This window comes from Anguilla rostrata, chromosome 15 (genome assembly GCF_018555375.3).
Source record: "Anguilla rostrata isolate EN2019 chromosome 15, ASM1855537v3, whole genome shotgun sequence".
NCBI classification, from domain to species: domain Eukaryota; kingdom Metazoa; phylum Chordata; class Actinopteri; order Anguilliformes; family Anguillidae; genus Anguilla; species Anguilla rostrata.
Genome location: NC_057947.1, coordinates 21131899 through 21145565, shown reverse-complemented (window position 1 = coordinate 21145565; position 13667 = coordinate 21131899). Strand labels below are relative to the sequence as shown.

General features: G+C 40.4%; 1 protein-coding gene across 1 annotated transcript in view; it reads left to right on the top strand.

Moving 5' to 3' along the window:
* Window positions 1-2911: 2911 nt before the first annotated feature.
* LOC135240756 (G-protein coupled receptor 39-like) overlaps window positions 2912-13667 on the top strand; it is a 50490-nt gene continuing 39734 nt past the window's right edge. The window contains exon 1 of the mRNA XM_064310654.1: window positions 2912-5462. Within this exon, the coding sequence (XP_064166724.1) occupies window positions 4655-5462 (808 nt within the window). The 5' untranslated portion in view covers window positions 2912-4654. The remainder of the gene's footprint in view (window positions 5463-13667) is intronic.

The window sequence follows — 13667 nt, the reverse complement described above, 5'->3', positions numbered from 1 at the left end:
TGGTGCCTGCTGGTATAAATCATTTTCAGCTACTACTCTTCAAACAGAAAAGGGGGTTTCTCTTGTTGAAGTTATTTAACCCTTTTTAAATTCCAGCTCCATTTGTCTGAAGTCCTCCATGGATTTGAAGGAGTGCAGACATACATTGTGGCGGCAGTATAGTATAATAGGCAAGAAACTGGCTTGCAACCTAAAGGCTGGAGGTTTGATTCCTGGATAGGACACTGTCATTTTACCCTTGAGAAAGGTACTTCACCTGAATTCATTCAGTGTAATTCCAATGATGGATCATATTTATATCACACTTCATGCATCTGAAAGCCCTGTTTAATTAAGGCAGGGGCTGGCGTCAGTGTGTGACTTGAAACCCCACCAAAAGACCCTTACTACTGAATCAGGTGCTTATTACAATGTACACATACTAGCAAGCATACATTCTCTGAGCCTCTTCTCACATTCATGAAGGTTTACTAAAAGCAAGATTGATACCGACATATTTTTATTTAAATTAGGGAGCAGTGATTACTGGCCAGATGAGTGAAGTCTATCAGCATTTATTGAATGAACAATTGAGATGGATGGTGCAGGATTCGGTAATTGACTGTCTGAAGACTCCTGATGATTGACTCCTTTCACCATGAGCTGCACTGTATGTTGTGAAGTCTGTAGTCCCATGGCAGACATAACTTCTCTTGAATGCACTCAAACATTGAGTTTTCACAGACAGATTCACATAAAAATCCACTATGCATTCAGTAGCAGCAAAGCACACCATGCCAGTATAGATCTGTTGGTATACACAGTATTCTTTAACATTCAGATATCAATGCAATATTATTAAATGGATTTTATGTAGGGCTCTGAACAAAAATGCTACAAAATGGCGGTTCTTAATATTCTCCTACTTAAGGATTTTAAAAATGTGATCGCAGGGAAAATTGTTCTCATCCGCCTTCTCAAGTGAGTCGGAACAATATTTACATTAAAGCAGTTGGTATTTGAACAAACACGAAGGGTTAAACTTAAACAGTGAGAAGATGTTGTCTAAGTGAACTGCCCACTCTCCCTTCAGCAAAAATTACGAGTGACCTATTCCCAGGGATGTTAAAGTATAAAACTTGCCAGCAAACGCAACAAAACTGTGATACGAGAAAACATTTTTTAGTACCACTTGTGTTTTTTTTTCACTTTTATTTCATTGTTTTGATCCTTTACATACAATAAAAACAAATCACACATGACATTACCAACAGCAATTAAAAAGGACAAGACAAAAACCAAAATCCTCCAATGCCCCCTCCCCCCAAAAAAGAGAACATACTGTCATGCTACACTTGCCGTTAAGGTTATGAATCTGGGAGCAGACTCAGGAAGAGGGAAAACATGCATGCCTGCCATCGTGTCTTACCACATCATGATACATGTACGTAACATTAAGTCATTTTTGTTATGACAGGAAATAGTGAGGAGAATGTAAAACAATACTATGATATACACAATGTTACTTCACATACTTGCCACTTGTGTTTTTCGTATGTGTTTTATTTCTTAAATAAAGTTCCTTCCCCAAGCAGACACTGTCAAGATTTTTCTCCCCCTCTCAGGTAAGTCATTTAGTGACTGCTTTTTCTGTTAACAACTGCTTATTTCTGTTAGCTGCTGATTTTTTCTGTTAGTTTTTTGTGTCACCCTTTGTCGTTGTCTTTCACATGCCTTCTCCCCTTATTACTGCATGATTGAAATGCAAAAGAGGCTCCGTTGTTTATAGAAATTATGCATAATTAGCACAATTAAGGAACATAATGATAGATCATTAGAGAAGAATGACAAAACTAAAATTAAGAGACGGTGGCAATTACCCTGCATAAATAGCCATAATGGATTTTGTCTGCTCTTCACAAAGATGGCACACCTGTGTTGCGATAATATGCAAATTGCAATCAGCTCACAGAGTTTGCTCTGAAAGTCCTTTGAGAACTTGAAACAGGTCCTTGTCACAAGCCAGTGCAGTTTACCCAATGAGCTTCTCTGATTTTTAGCCCTTTCAACTTTTAATGACTGTGAGCAGACGTCACACTTTTAAAAATATTCAACCCTCTATTTATTAAACTATCTGAAAATTGCCTGAAAGTGTATCTATTTTAGTAGGAATCTGGTCTTGTCTCATTTTGTTTAGCCTTTCCGGTTGCTTTGTAGTGCATCCGACCTATGACAAGATTAGACATTTAAAAAAAGTTTTGGACTGACAAACAAAATGATCAGCATGGTATCGTTTCTAAGCATTTCAGTTGTCCTCTTCTCACACGTCCTCTTCTGTTTGAACAATTACACAGAAAAAATAAATTAAGCATGTTTTCTTAAAATCCAGATTCATATGCTACTATTGAGTATACTGTGTGCAAATGCAAAACCAACTGGGACCAAGTTTTACATTTTCCCATTCATTCAATGTTTTATCATTCATTTTGTAAAATATTTTAATATTGAATGTTTATTATGTGTGCCCTGCGATAGATTGGTGGCCTGTCCAGGGTGTATTCCTGCCTCTCGCCCAATGCACGCTGGGATAGGCTCCAGCACCCCCGCGATCCTGCTCAGGATAAGCAGGTATAGATAATGGATGGATGGATGTTTACTATTGCATTAAACATGCTGATCGTATCAGCAGAACCTTGTTGGTTAGGATTATGTGTCAATGTTTTTTATTCAACTGCTTTTATAAACCAAACCTGACATGGCAGTGGTTTTGTTTACATGCACACCAATACCCCAATTATGGACAGTAAACAGTTTATGCCTGTATTTAGATTATTGCATACACATAACATGCAATTTGATGACTCCAATAGGGGCTCTTTCCATAATTTGTGTATAATAATGCTTGTTTTCATCCGTTATCAACTTCTGCCTGACATGAGTAGTTTCAAAATGTCAAAGAAATCAGGGTAAGGTCTACATTCACTGAACAATTTGAAAGATTTGGTAAAAATCCAGGCATTTTAATTGGGTTTTTAATACACAGATAAAGATAATTAGATAAAGGTGTTCACATGACCGTTTCAATAATCAGAGTATTTATATAATCAGAGTATTAGTGTGCACGTAATTGCAACCATTGTCACAGTAGTAGTGATCACAACCAAAAGCTGTATATAGTTGACATATGAATAAATTGGAAGCAACCTATTTAAAATATATTATCTTCATGATGTGGACAGCAATAGTAGGCCCATTGCCTATATATTAACCAATATAAAGATTAATGTTGGTTTAAAAAAAGTCAATCTCTTAAAGGGGAATTCCACCCTGGAGTTTTTTTTTATTTTTTATTTCTAGAAGAGTAACTGTCCTCTTGATTAAGATGTGCTCTCAGCCAACAATTTAGCTGTGATGACTGCAGAGATATAGTACTAAACTACTGTGCATGCCCCAGGTACCTGCTGTAGACTACAATGGGGTGGCCACTCACAGTCTCTGGGCAAGAAAATTGAGGTTTATGGTGTTCAGTTCACTTAACTTTTGTGGTTAAGTTCTACTGAAAAGAAAAGGCCACCTTGCTGGCGAATTTCAAGGGTTTTTAACAAAGGAAGCAATTTATTTTTTACCAGCTACCGCAAGATGAGAGTGCGTGAAAACAATGGCTGACTGAAAATGGGAATGTTTAATATCCTCCAGATACACCTGAGACACAGGTAAAGAATGTACAAACGTGTAGCAGGAACATTCAGGCGAGACTACTGAACATATCAAGCGACCGTCCGTCAGCTCAGTTAACGCCCCTTTCCCGTTGACTGATTTTTAAAAATTCAAATTGCCCACCCATTGTAGGTTTTCCAAAATGAGAAAGGGTAGAGGTGTATGGCATTATGACCTATACCTCTACCAAATTTGCACCTTTCTCTACCGAAATTTCTGTGCAGAGACTGGGCTGCCACTAAGAGACACTGAATCAGTTATGCCTTAACCTGTTAAATGAGGTTAATGTTGTTTTATGGTGAAATTCCCCTTTAACATGTAGCTTCCTGTAATTCAATCAAAACCAGTTACCATTGTGCAAGAGTTTCTCACTTCCAGGCCCCACCCATGTTTATGGTAAGCAGTATACTACTGCTGCGACTCACCCACAATGGGCTCTCCTGTTAAACTTACAGAGGTCAGACCTCCGCAGTGATAAAGTACGCATACGCAACCTCTCCTTTTATGGGTTTTTTTTCTTTTTTTTTGGTTTAATGCTTAACTTGCTCGTCTCCAGTACAGGCTGAGAGTCCCGGCTGTATCACTGCTGCCTGCTGACTGTCAGAGGAGAAACACAGCCTGCGTTGTGTTGGGCGTCGTATCTGGAACCAGGAAGTGGAAGAAGGGATCATTGGGAGCACTTGGAGAGGTTTCAGTCGGGGTCAAGAGGCACCATGGGCAAGAACAAGAAGGAGGAGGCAGTGAGAGAGAGATAAAGGTGGGACCCTCTTAGCTACTACTCATATCAACCTACGCTACACCAGGAAAAAAGGAAAGTACTCTTCTGGCTGGCTTAACCGCTTGAGTTCGTTCAACTTTATAGCCACGTCTCTGCGCTGCTTATCTTATTATCTTAATATCTTATTTCAATCCTCACCACCATTTAAAAAAAAAAAAAATACCTGTTTAGTGGGTGGAGATGAAGAACGAGAACACAGACGAGCTGAAGCTGGAGCACTGGAAGGAGCTGGAGCAGCCATGCGGAATTAAGGTGTTCCTGACCGTCCTCTACAGTGCCATGCTGATGATGGGGATTGTGGGCAACAGCATCACCATCAGGGTCAGCCAGGTTCTGTGGAGGAAGGGCTACCTGCAGAAGAGCGTGACGGACCACATGGTGAGCCTGGCATGTTCCGACATCCTGGTGCTGCTCATAGGCCTCCCTGCAGAGCTCCACGATGCCATTTGGTTTCCCTTCTCCTCCTCTTCATGCAACGCTGTCTGCAAGACCTACAACTTCCTGTTCGAGGCCTGCAGCTACGCCACCATCCTGAATGTGGCCACGCTCAGCTTCGAGCGCTACATCGCCGTCTGCCATCCTTTCAGGTTCAAGTCCCTGTCGGGCTCCCGCACTGTCCGGCTCATCGTCTTCGTCTGGATAGCCTCGGCGCTGGTGGCCCTGCCGCTGCTCTTTGCCATCGGCGCCGAGGACCCGGTCGGCATCCTGGGGGTGAAGAACGAGACTTCCCTGGCAGTCAACGTGCGGAACCTCACGTTCTGCACCAACCTCAGGGGAAAGTGGGGCGTGTACAGGTCCAGCGTCTTTGTGGCATTTGCTGTCTATGTCGTCATCCTGGCCAGCGTGGGCTTCATGTGCCGGAGCATGATCCGGGTGCTAGCGGGAACCGAGGTCAGATCGGGAGAGCGGGACGGCAACAGCACGATAGCCCTTCCCAAGCAGAGTTCAAAGGTCAAAGCTACCAGGAAGCAGACGATTGTGTTTTTAGGTAAGAACGCCTTTCTATAATAAACATATTACTTTAATGTGGTCCATCACTGCAAACAATGATGCATGTGATGCTATAATATGTCTGGAAAGAGTGATGTACGTTAATTACACAGTGACTCATTATACAAGAGGGATTTTCACAGGAGGGTGTTCAAATAATTATATTGAAATGATGATTGCATAAATTCACATAAATGCGAAAAGAAATATTGGAACATCACATTAATTGGAACATAGTCATTTTATATTTACAGGTAAAGGTACACTGTTTAGTTTCGGTGCACTGGCTGCTTATTTTAATTTATATTTTTGTCCGATAACCACAGTGAATGTTTGTTTTTGGAGGTTAAATGCCTAAGGGACATTTATCTTTTTGCTTTCTGAGATACTGAGTTGTTCCTTTTTCAGCGTTCTATTGTAGCACTAACGTGGGTTCAAAAGGGGAACCACATTTCTCCTCAGACCTGCAATTAAAATGCTGTGGCGTTTCCATTTTGTGTTCATGACAAAATACAGTAAGGGTCTTATGCTGAATACTACCAATAATATCTATATTGTCTATCTTGGGTGGTATTAATATTATTCTTTACTGGCAGCATGTGTTCTACTTGCATCTAGCTAATTTCAAAAACGTAGTCAAGTGCATTCCTTACCGTTTAATGGAAAATGGAAACTGTCCACCAGCCATTATATATCATTAGCACTGCATGCTGAGTGTGGTCACTGAAAGAGCCTGTACAGCTGTTAGAACTTTATTTAGCACTGCACGTGGTTGCTATTGAACATGATACCGTTTAACAGCATATAAACACTTATTTTTTTACGGATTCAAATGTTTGTATATTATCCATCTGGTTATGCGGAGCCAGTTCAAGCAGCCAAGCGGTACGAGCAGGATTGATACCAGCAACCTCTGTGGCGCAAGTCCAGTGGCTCTAACACTACACTGCAGTGCCTCTCATAATGCACACATTCCATTCCCTTGGAGACTCAGCACAGATTCATTACCCACCTACACACATTCAAGCATTTCAGTGATGTCTGCTCATTGGTAACTTTCCCAGAGGCTTTCAAGGTAAACTGATGCCAGCGGGACCTGTTAGCACATGAGTACACTGCTGAGATCCATTTCTATCAGCTCTGCCACTTGACTGTTTACTTAAAATTGGAAATATTACCCATGCTGAGGTTCCCTGCCTAGAAAGATATTGAAAACATTTGGAAGTCTTATGAAGCTTTAAATGGAGCATCTTACTCATGTGGCATGAACATTTGGCATCTATTTTTCCAGCCTGAAACGTATGCAGGATTTATTTAATGCATTTACATGATGTTATCTAGGCAGATTCCGTAGTGTCTGCTGCTATAGGGAAATACAGTGTGGCGTGATAAATGCAAGCCTGAACGAATGGGACTGGCCTGTTTTTTGGCGCGGGCTTGAAGAAATCCAGCGGAGAGTCTGGTCTGGACAATGCCCGCACTTTGCTTGAAAACCAAGTTGATTTATTCAGTTGTGTTCAACCTGTGGGTCTCCTGCGGAATATGCCCAGATGAGGACCCGTTCGGCATGATGCTCTTGCCTCTGGAAAGCTGCATGGAAACTGCTAGCAAGCCCACTGCAGTAATGATGAGAGGGCATTCATTTACAATTCTGTTACCATTTATTCACCGTGTAATACACAGAGGGGGAGATGGGAGATTTTAAAAAGTAAATAAATAAATTTTGGCAATACTTGAAAGTGAATTCTGGGGGATTGTGTGTGTAAACATCACCAGGATGCTGTAACAGGGTTTAAACCTTACAACAACATCACAAGTTTGCATTGGTTACCTGTTATCTGTCTGCTATAGCGCCAAGCGTGCCCTAAGTAAGCCAAGCAACTGAATTTGTATGTTTATAATCATTGCATCTCAGTATTTGTGATTCATTAGGAGAGTGGTGTGGTGAAGTGGCGAAGGAGCTCACTTTTTTAATCACATTAGCTGGTTTTAGAATAGATTTGCAGATTTGAATCCCCAGTCAGGCACTGTACCCTTGAGCAAGGCACCAAATTCCTCCGGTGAATATCCAGCTACAGCACATAACTGAATAACAATGGGTGAAATTTGAACTGTATGAATCTTGCTGGATTAGGGAATCTGCAAACCCAATGAATAATTAATCAGCAAACGTTCAGCACTGCGGTTTAACGGCCCATCTATGAAGACACCAAAAATAATGATCCCAGGAGTTCCCCTGGGAGTACACTTAGCACTAATTGTGCAGGAAGTATGTCGTTTTGCCTTTCTTATTTATTCTTATGAAAAAAAATCTTATTTATTACCAGACAAGCAAGTTTTCACTAACAATGTTACTGACAGCGTCAATTATGTAAATATTTTATAATTTAATATTTAATAACTTTTGTGAATTTCAGTATTTGTCTAGATTTGCATGTACCATTTCTGTGCTTAAGGGTCTCTGCTAAATATATAATAATAATAATAATAATAATAATAATAATAATAATAATAAATAAATAAATAAATAAATACCAACGTTTTGCAGTCAGTACCACAGCAAAATTAAAAAATCAGAACATTGTGCCTGCACCTTTCAATTTTTCATGAATTTTCCATGTTTTTCACAGAAATTCAGAAAGATGCAAGTACATGTCTTAAGCAGATTATGAATCAATATTTCTAGCATGTTACTTAAATGTTGCTAATGTTTTTTTTATTTTTCATTTTTTACTTACTATGATGTATATGGTATTCAGTTCCTCTGGCTGAAATTTGTCTCTGCAAATGCAGGAATGTTTCGGACGTGAAATTCCGCACAACAGTTGTCTATCACCTTGTAAATCAGTGTGCTTTATTATCCCATCGAGAAGAAAAAACTGCTTTTTTTCTGATTTGCAATGGCTCTCCAAAAGAAATTGCATTGCAATTTCAAACCTCAACTCCCCGTCCCCCGGCAATACTCCAATCACTTGAAACAAAAACAGGCCGACTATCGCTTTGAAGACTGCGATCAAACTGATTGCAAAATATTGATTTCGGTCCTTAACGGCTACACCGCTTCTTGGCAAGTGGCAGGTGGCAGTATGCTGCCAGTCTTTATGTATCATTTGTTTTCTGCAGTGCTATTTAGCTCCACTAACCAGTGAAGCCGTGCTACATAATGGGGTAAAGGTAACATTCAACACAGGGGATGTGGAGCATTATTGATTGGCCTTTGACCAAGAGTCCAAATTCTCGCACAGTAGAAAATGGGGACGAGGCCGCACTTTCACGGCTGCTGAGTAGTGGTACATAATCTTCCACTATGGACCCCGAAAAATGTATTTGCTGCACACGTGTCTCTGCAATCTTCACACCGATTAAAAAGGTCCAACAAAGTGACTGGGGACACTACAACAGCATTTTAAAAGCCTGTTTAGGCCATTTAATGACATTACAGAATAACCTATTTAAAAAGAACAAGAGCTACAATGGTGTTAATGTGTCACATTTAGGCAAAGCTTGTAAGATGAAGCTCGTATAACGGAAACTTCTGTCAGGACCACTGTCATCAAAGTAGATCTTTATTGAAGATCAAGAAGGCAATACAGTTATGTTTGGCGGTATGGCTCTGTTCTCGAGCTCTCCCGCCAACCACGCAGCCCGCGTGGATAAGGTTGAGAGGCCAGCAGCCAAACCCCCCTAGAGGGGTACACACAGAACAGATCCAGCAGCAAAGCAAGTTCTTGACACATAGGGATGGAGCAATGCAATTTCTTAACACATAGGGATGGAACAATACAAATTCTTAACACATAGGAATGGAGAAATGCAAATTCTTGGTGGTGGAGGGGATTTACAAAGCAACGTGCAGCAGCTTGCATGCAGGAGAAGCAGCCAAATGAGTAGAGGGAGGCTGTTTAAGTAGACCGCCCTGTTAAGTGAATGTACTGTGATAGGTGAACATCACTCAGCTGAGCCATCAGCTGATTCAGCCGGAGCGCTTGACTCTCGTGGCCTGCCAGAACTACGCGATGCTCCATATTTGTGTTATTTTAGGGAACATGATAATACAACTCTTCTACGCCACAGGAACAAGGAGTTCTGGCAATGTGACCTGTTATGGCTCAAACCCAAGCCCCTTCCAGGTAATGGGCTGTGATTTTGATCCAGTCCTGGACGACTGTTAGTTCAAAAGCCACATTCTGGACCTTTCTCAATTTATCTGACCTTTTGCAGAACTCACTCTGCCCCTGAGAGCTCTTTCTTCATAAAAACGATACAGGGCTATCACCAAAATGAAAAAATCTGATTATTAAGCCCCCCCCCCCCCCAAAAAAAAAACACAAAACAAACAAAAACAAACTGTGATCAGGCTCGTGCCAAATTAATGAATGACTGCCAAATGAATTGCATTAGTATGTAACATGTAGTATAATTCCATGTTTATGTATGCTACCATGTTTATACTATGTAAGCACAGGTTACATTTTGGATTTCAGATTGGTCTACAGCAGAAGTGAGCTCATTGTTTAGGTGTATCTAAATTACAAGGGAGCAATATTACATATGTAATAATGCTGACTTGGAAAGTAGCTAGCAATACTACGTAAGATTAAATCTCCCAGTTGACGAAGTGGAATCCTTCATTATAAAACAGGGAAACATTTGTGGATTGTAATTAACCTATTCCATATCATTTTAATTTCCTTAGCTGGAAACCCTTTTTCAGTCAAGGTTCGTTTCACCACAGATACTGTATTTGGCTTTTGATAAATATGATCTGTGGATCTAGTGACAATAATAAGAAAGACTATATATTTGTTGTTTATGTACCTAAACCATTTCTCTCTGACTATGCCACATGAGAGGAAAAAAGAATATCTAAACCATGGAATATCATTTTATTTGCTTTATTCACTGTTCACTTGTTTTAATCAAGCGTGTAATGCATTAATCTGTGAGTAAAAAAACACTGTGACTGATATTTGCTCATTTACATATTTAAGGTCTCACCGTCCGGAGAATGGCATTGTATGGCTGTAATTTTTTAAATAGAGCATCTGAATAATTAGCCATTGTGTCATTTGGGGAAATCCAGCAATTTATCAGTAACGTGGTAACCTGCCAAGTTGTCTGCTTCCTGTGAAAGAGATAAGCCAACATGTCTTCAGCGTTTCATGTCAGTGGACTTTGTGTCAGGAAGTCCTAATGCGAGAAGCTGTCTGTTATATTTGTAAAGTAAATTGAAAACATGCAACTGACAATTACAGCACTGTCAGTTATTTCACTTCTGAAAATGTATAAAAGTAGAGTCTGTACACACATCTTCACATTAATGGCCAGTAAGGTGCACTTTTCAGTCCTGGCTGTCAAAATGTTCTATTGCGATTATGTAACAGTGAGTACCTCACATCAAACGTTGATTCTACATTTAAAAAAATATGTGTAAATGAATGGCAATTTTGAAAGAATTAAAGGGAAGTTTTTTGTGTATTGCCAAGACATACAATTTTCATGGAGCTCTGAATCAGTTCTATAATACCTGTGCCATTCGGTGTCCCTCTGGGTCATGCCATAATTATACCTGTACACAAAGGCTAAGATGAGCACTAACTAAGAGGTACCAACTTTTAAACCCCAGTTAAACTGTGGTGACCTGATGTGACCTTCCACATGTGGCATTCATATTATAGCCCATCATCTTCTGATGTGGTGATTGTGCGTAAAATGAGGTGTGAAATATTTTTAAATGCATAGATAAACTAAATAAAGACATAGGGAAACTAAATATCAGGAAATGTAATGCTAAGCTAAATAAGGAGCTATAATGTTCCTTATATTTAGGACAGTTCATTTCACAGATCATTGTTGCTCCACGCACACAATACGCACTCCTCTTATTGGGCTAGAATGTGTTGCGTTAATGTGCCTGACCAATAAAAGAGAGTGGTCGACACAGAGAAAATGCTGGAAATTTGGTCAGAAAAAAAGTCGCCTTGTGGGAGCCTTTGAAGAGAGAAGTGTAGAACTGTGAGGTACTAACGCTTTGTTAAAGTTTGTGGCTCCTGCTTTGCATCACGGCAGAATTTGCTGGAATCTGTCCCGAGCCGGAGCAAATGGGGCCCATTCATTTAAAAGCAGCGCTCCAACTGTGCGTAATGAATCAGCTAGGAAACGCACTGGACCTGTGCCCGGGCTCCTCAGAGTCAGGCAGAGAACAGATCTGGAGTATTTCATGACTGTTGCCTGCTTTTCCATTTCCCAGCCGGATAGCGCACACAGTCCCCTCAGTGTTTCTGATAGCTAAAATGGATTGGTAAAATGGCTTTACTGCAGCGCTTTTCATTAGCAGTTTAAATGGTAGATTTCAGCACTGTGTACTTTCAGGGCATGCCAGGTTAGACTTGGGTTTTGCTACTCTCCATTAGGATAATACATAGGGGCCTAAACTGACAACAAAATCAGGTACGGCCCAGGTGAATGCTCAGCATGGGCCATTTTCAATTGTATTTCTATAGTTTATATAGTCTTCTATAGAGAGAGAGTGAGAGACAGAGAGAGAGAGCGCGAGAGAGAAACTCATCTGCTCCACTGCCATATTAACTTGCTCTCTCTGCACAATTAAGGGGCTTGAAAATACAATAATGCAAGAAAATACTATTGCTAAAAGACTATTTGTTCCATGGTGTAAAAAAGCTGACCCCATTGGCCTGTTCATTTATGACCCCTGTCTTACCAAACCTACTCTGGTGGCACCTCTCTGCTTCCGGAACCTCTGCTTTAGGCAAACCATTTTTCTCTTCCCAAAACACCATTGTTCTTCTGATCATATAGCATCTGCTGTTTGCTGGCTCTGGGAAACTTATTTGGTTATATTTTCTTGATTTGTGTGTACATGCATGTAGGTTTGCCACCGTAAAGGTGTACATTGGCAGTTTGAGTTAGGTCCTGTGGGATTGTAATGGATTGTGATAAAGATTGTGACCCAGATTTAGGTCAAGGTGTCAGTCAGGACAATCTGCATGAATATAACAGTTGTCTGGCAGCAGCAAGTAAGTATATAAAAATATGTCAGTTGTCTTCGTATTTTAGAGTCTATCTATTGCTAGGACTTGAAGGATTGCAGATATTGTATTTCCTAAAAATACCAACAAATTATGGCAGCCATTGATGTGAGTGTTTCACATGAAAAACTCAATTCATAAATCCCACACAGTTGTGAAATTATTTGTCCCAAAGATATTTGTACAATGCTTTTAAACTGTAGATTTGCTGACAATGTACATAATTACATATTCACCATCCATCATAAAAAATTCCCTCCAAACAAATCCTCTTTATGGGGCATAAATTGGTTCTTCTTCACTCCAGGCACCCAGGCTAGAATACATTCTAATGAGGTACTGGCCAAGTGAAATCTGCCTTCACACTCCCAATAACCAAAGTGTCGAACTGCAGGTCAGCTGAAAAAAAGCTTCAGAACGTGGTGGTGGGCATGCATGAAGAGTGTGAGACACAGACTCCAGTTGCAGGCTCCATTCCTCTCATGCTTCAGATGGTGGAGTCCAGGGTTGCTTCAGCTGGGATGAAACGCATCAGAAGTGAACACCCTCCAGCTAGGAAGAATGGTGGAGAGAGGTGAAAAAGTATGCTAGACTGTTTGGCATCTTCGCAGCCCCTGTTTTTTTTTGCCTGAGGGGAAGCTGTGGTTTGGATTCTCTGTGGGACACAGCTCTTGGACTGTTCACCCACGTGCTTTCCATGGAAAACTTCAATGTTAAACTTTTCTCAGTTTAACATTAAATTAAATTCAGAGAACATTGATCTACTCAGTTCAGTAGATAACATATTGCAAGTGGCTGCTTTTATTCTCCAGCCAAACTGCAGTCTAACAAGCAAAAAGGTGTTTCCTTCACACTGACATGAAACCACATACAATTTAGTTTGTTTTATGTTTTCTACTTGTTTTCATTGTGCAATTCTGCAAGTATAGCAAATGTTCATTTCATATACCTTTTTCTTTCAGAATAATTAAAGGTAAATGCAGTGAGCATGTGAAAGCATATCAAGGAGTTTTCGGCTCAGACACATGGGATTACTTAGGAGTCCATTCCTTGTTTCACCAGCAGGTGGCAATGATCACTTGGGAACAATGGGAAATAAATGCACACAGTCCAATATCCTCCAGGCAAGCAATTACCATGTACATTCATATGTA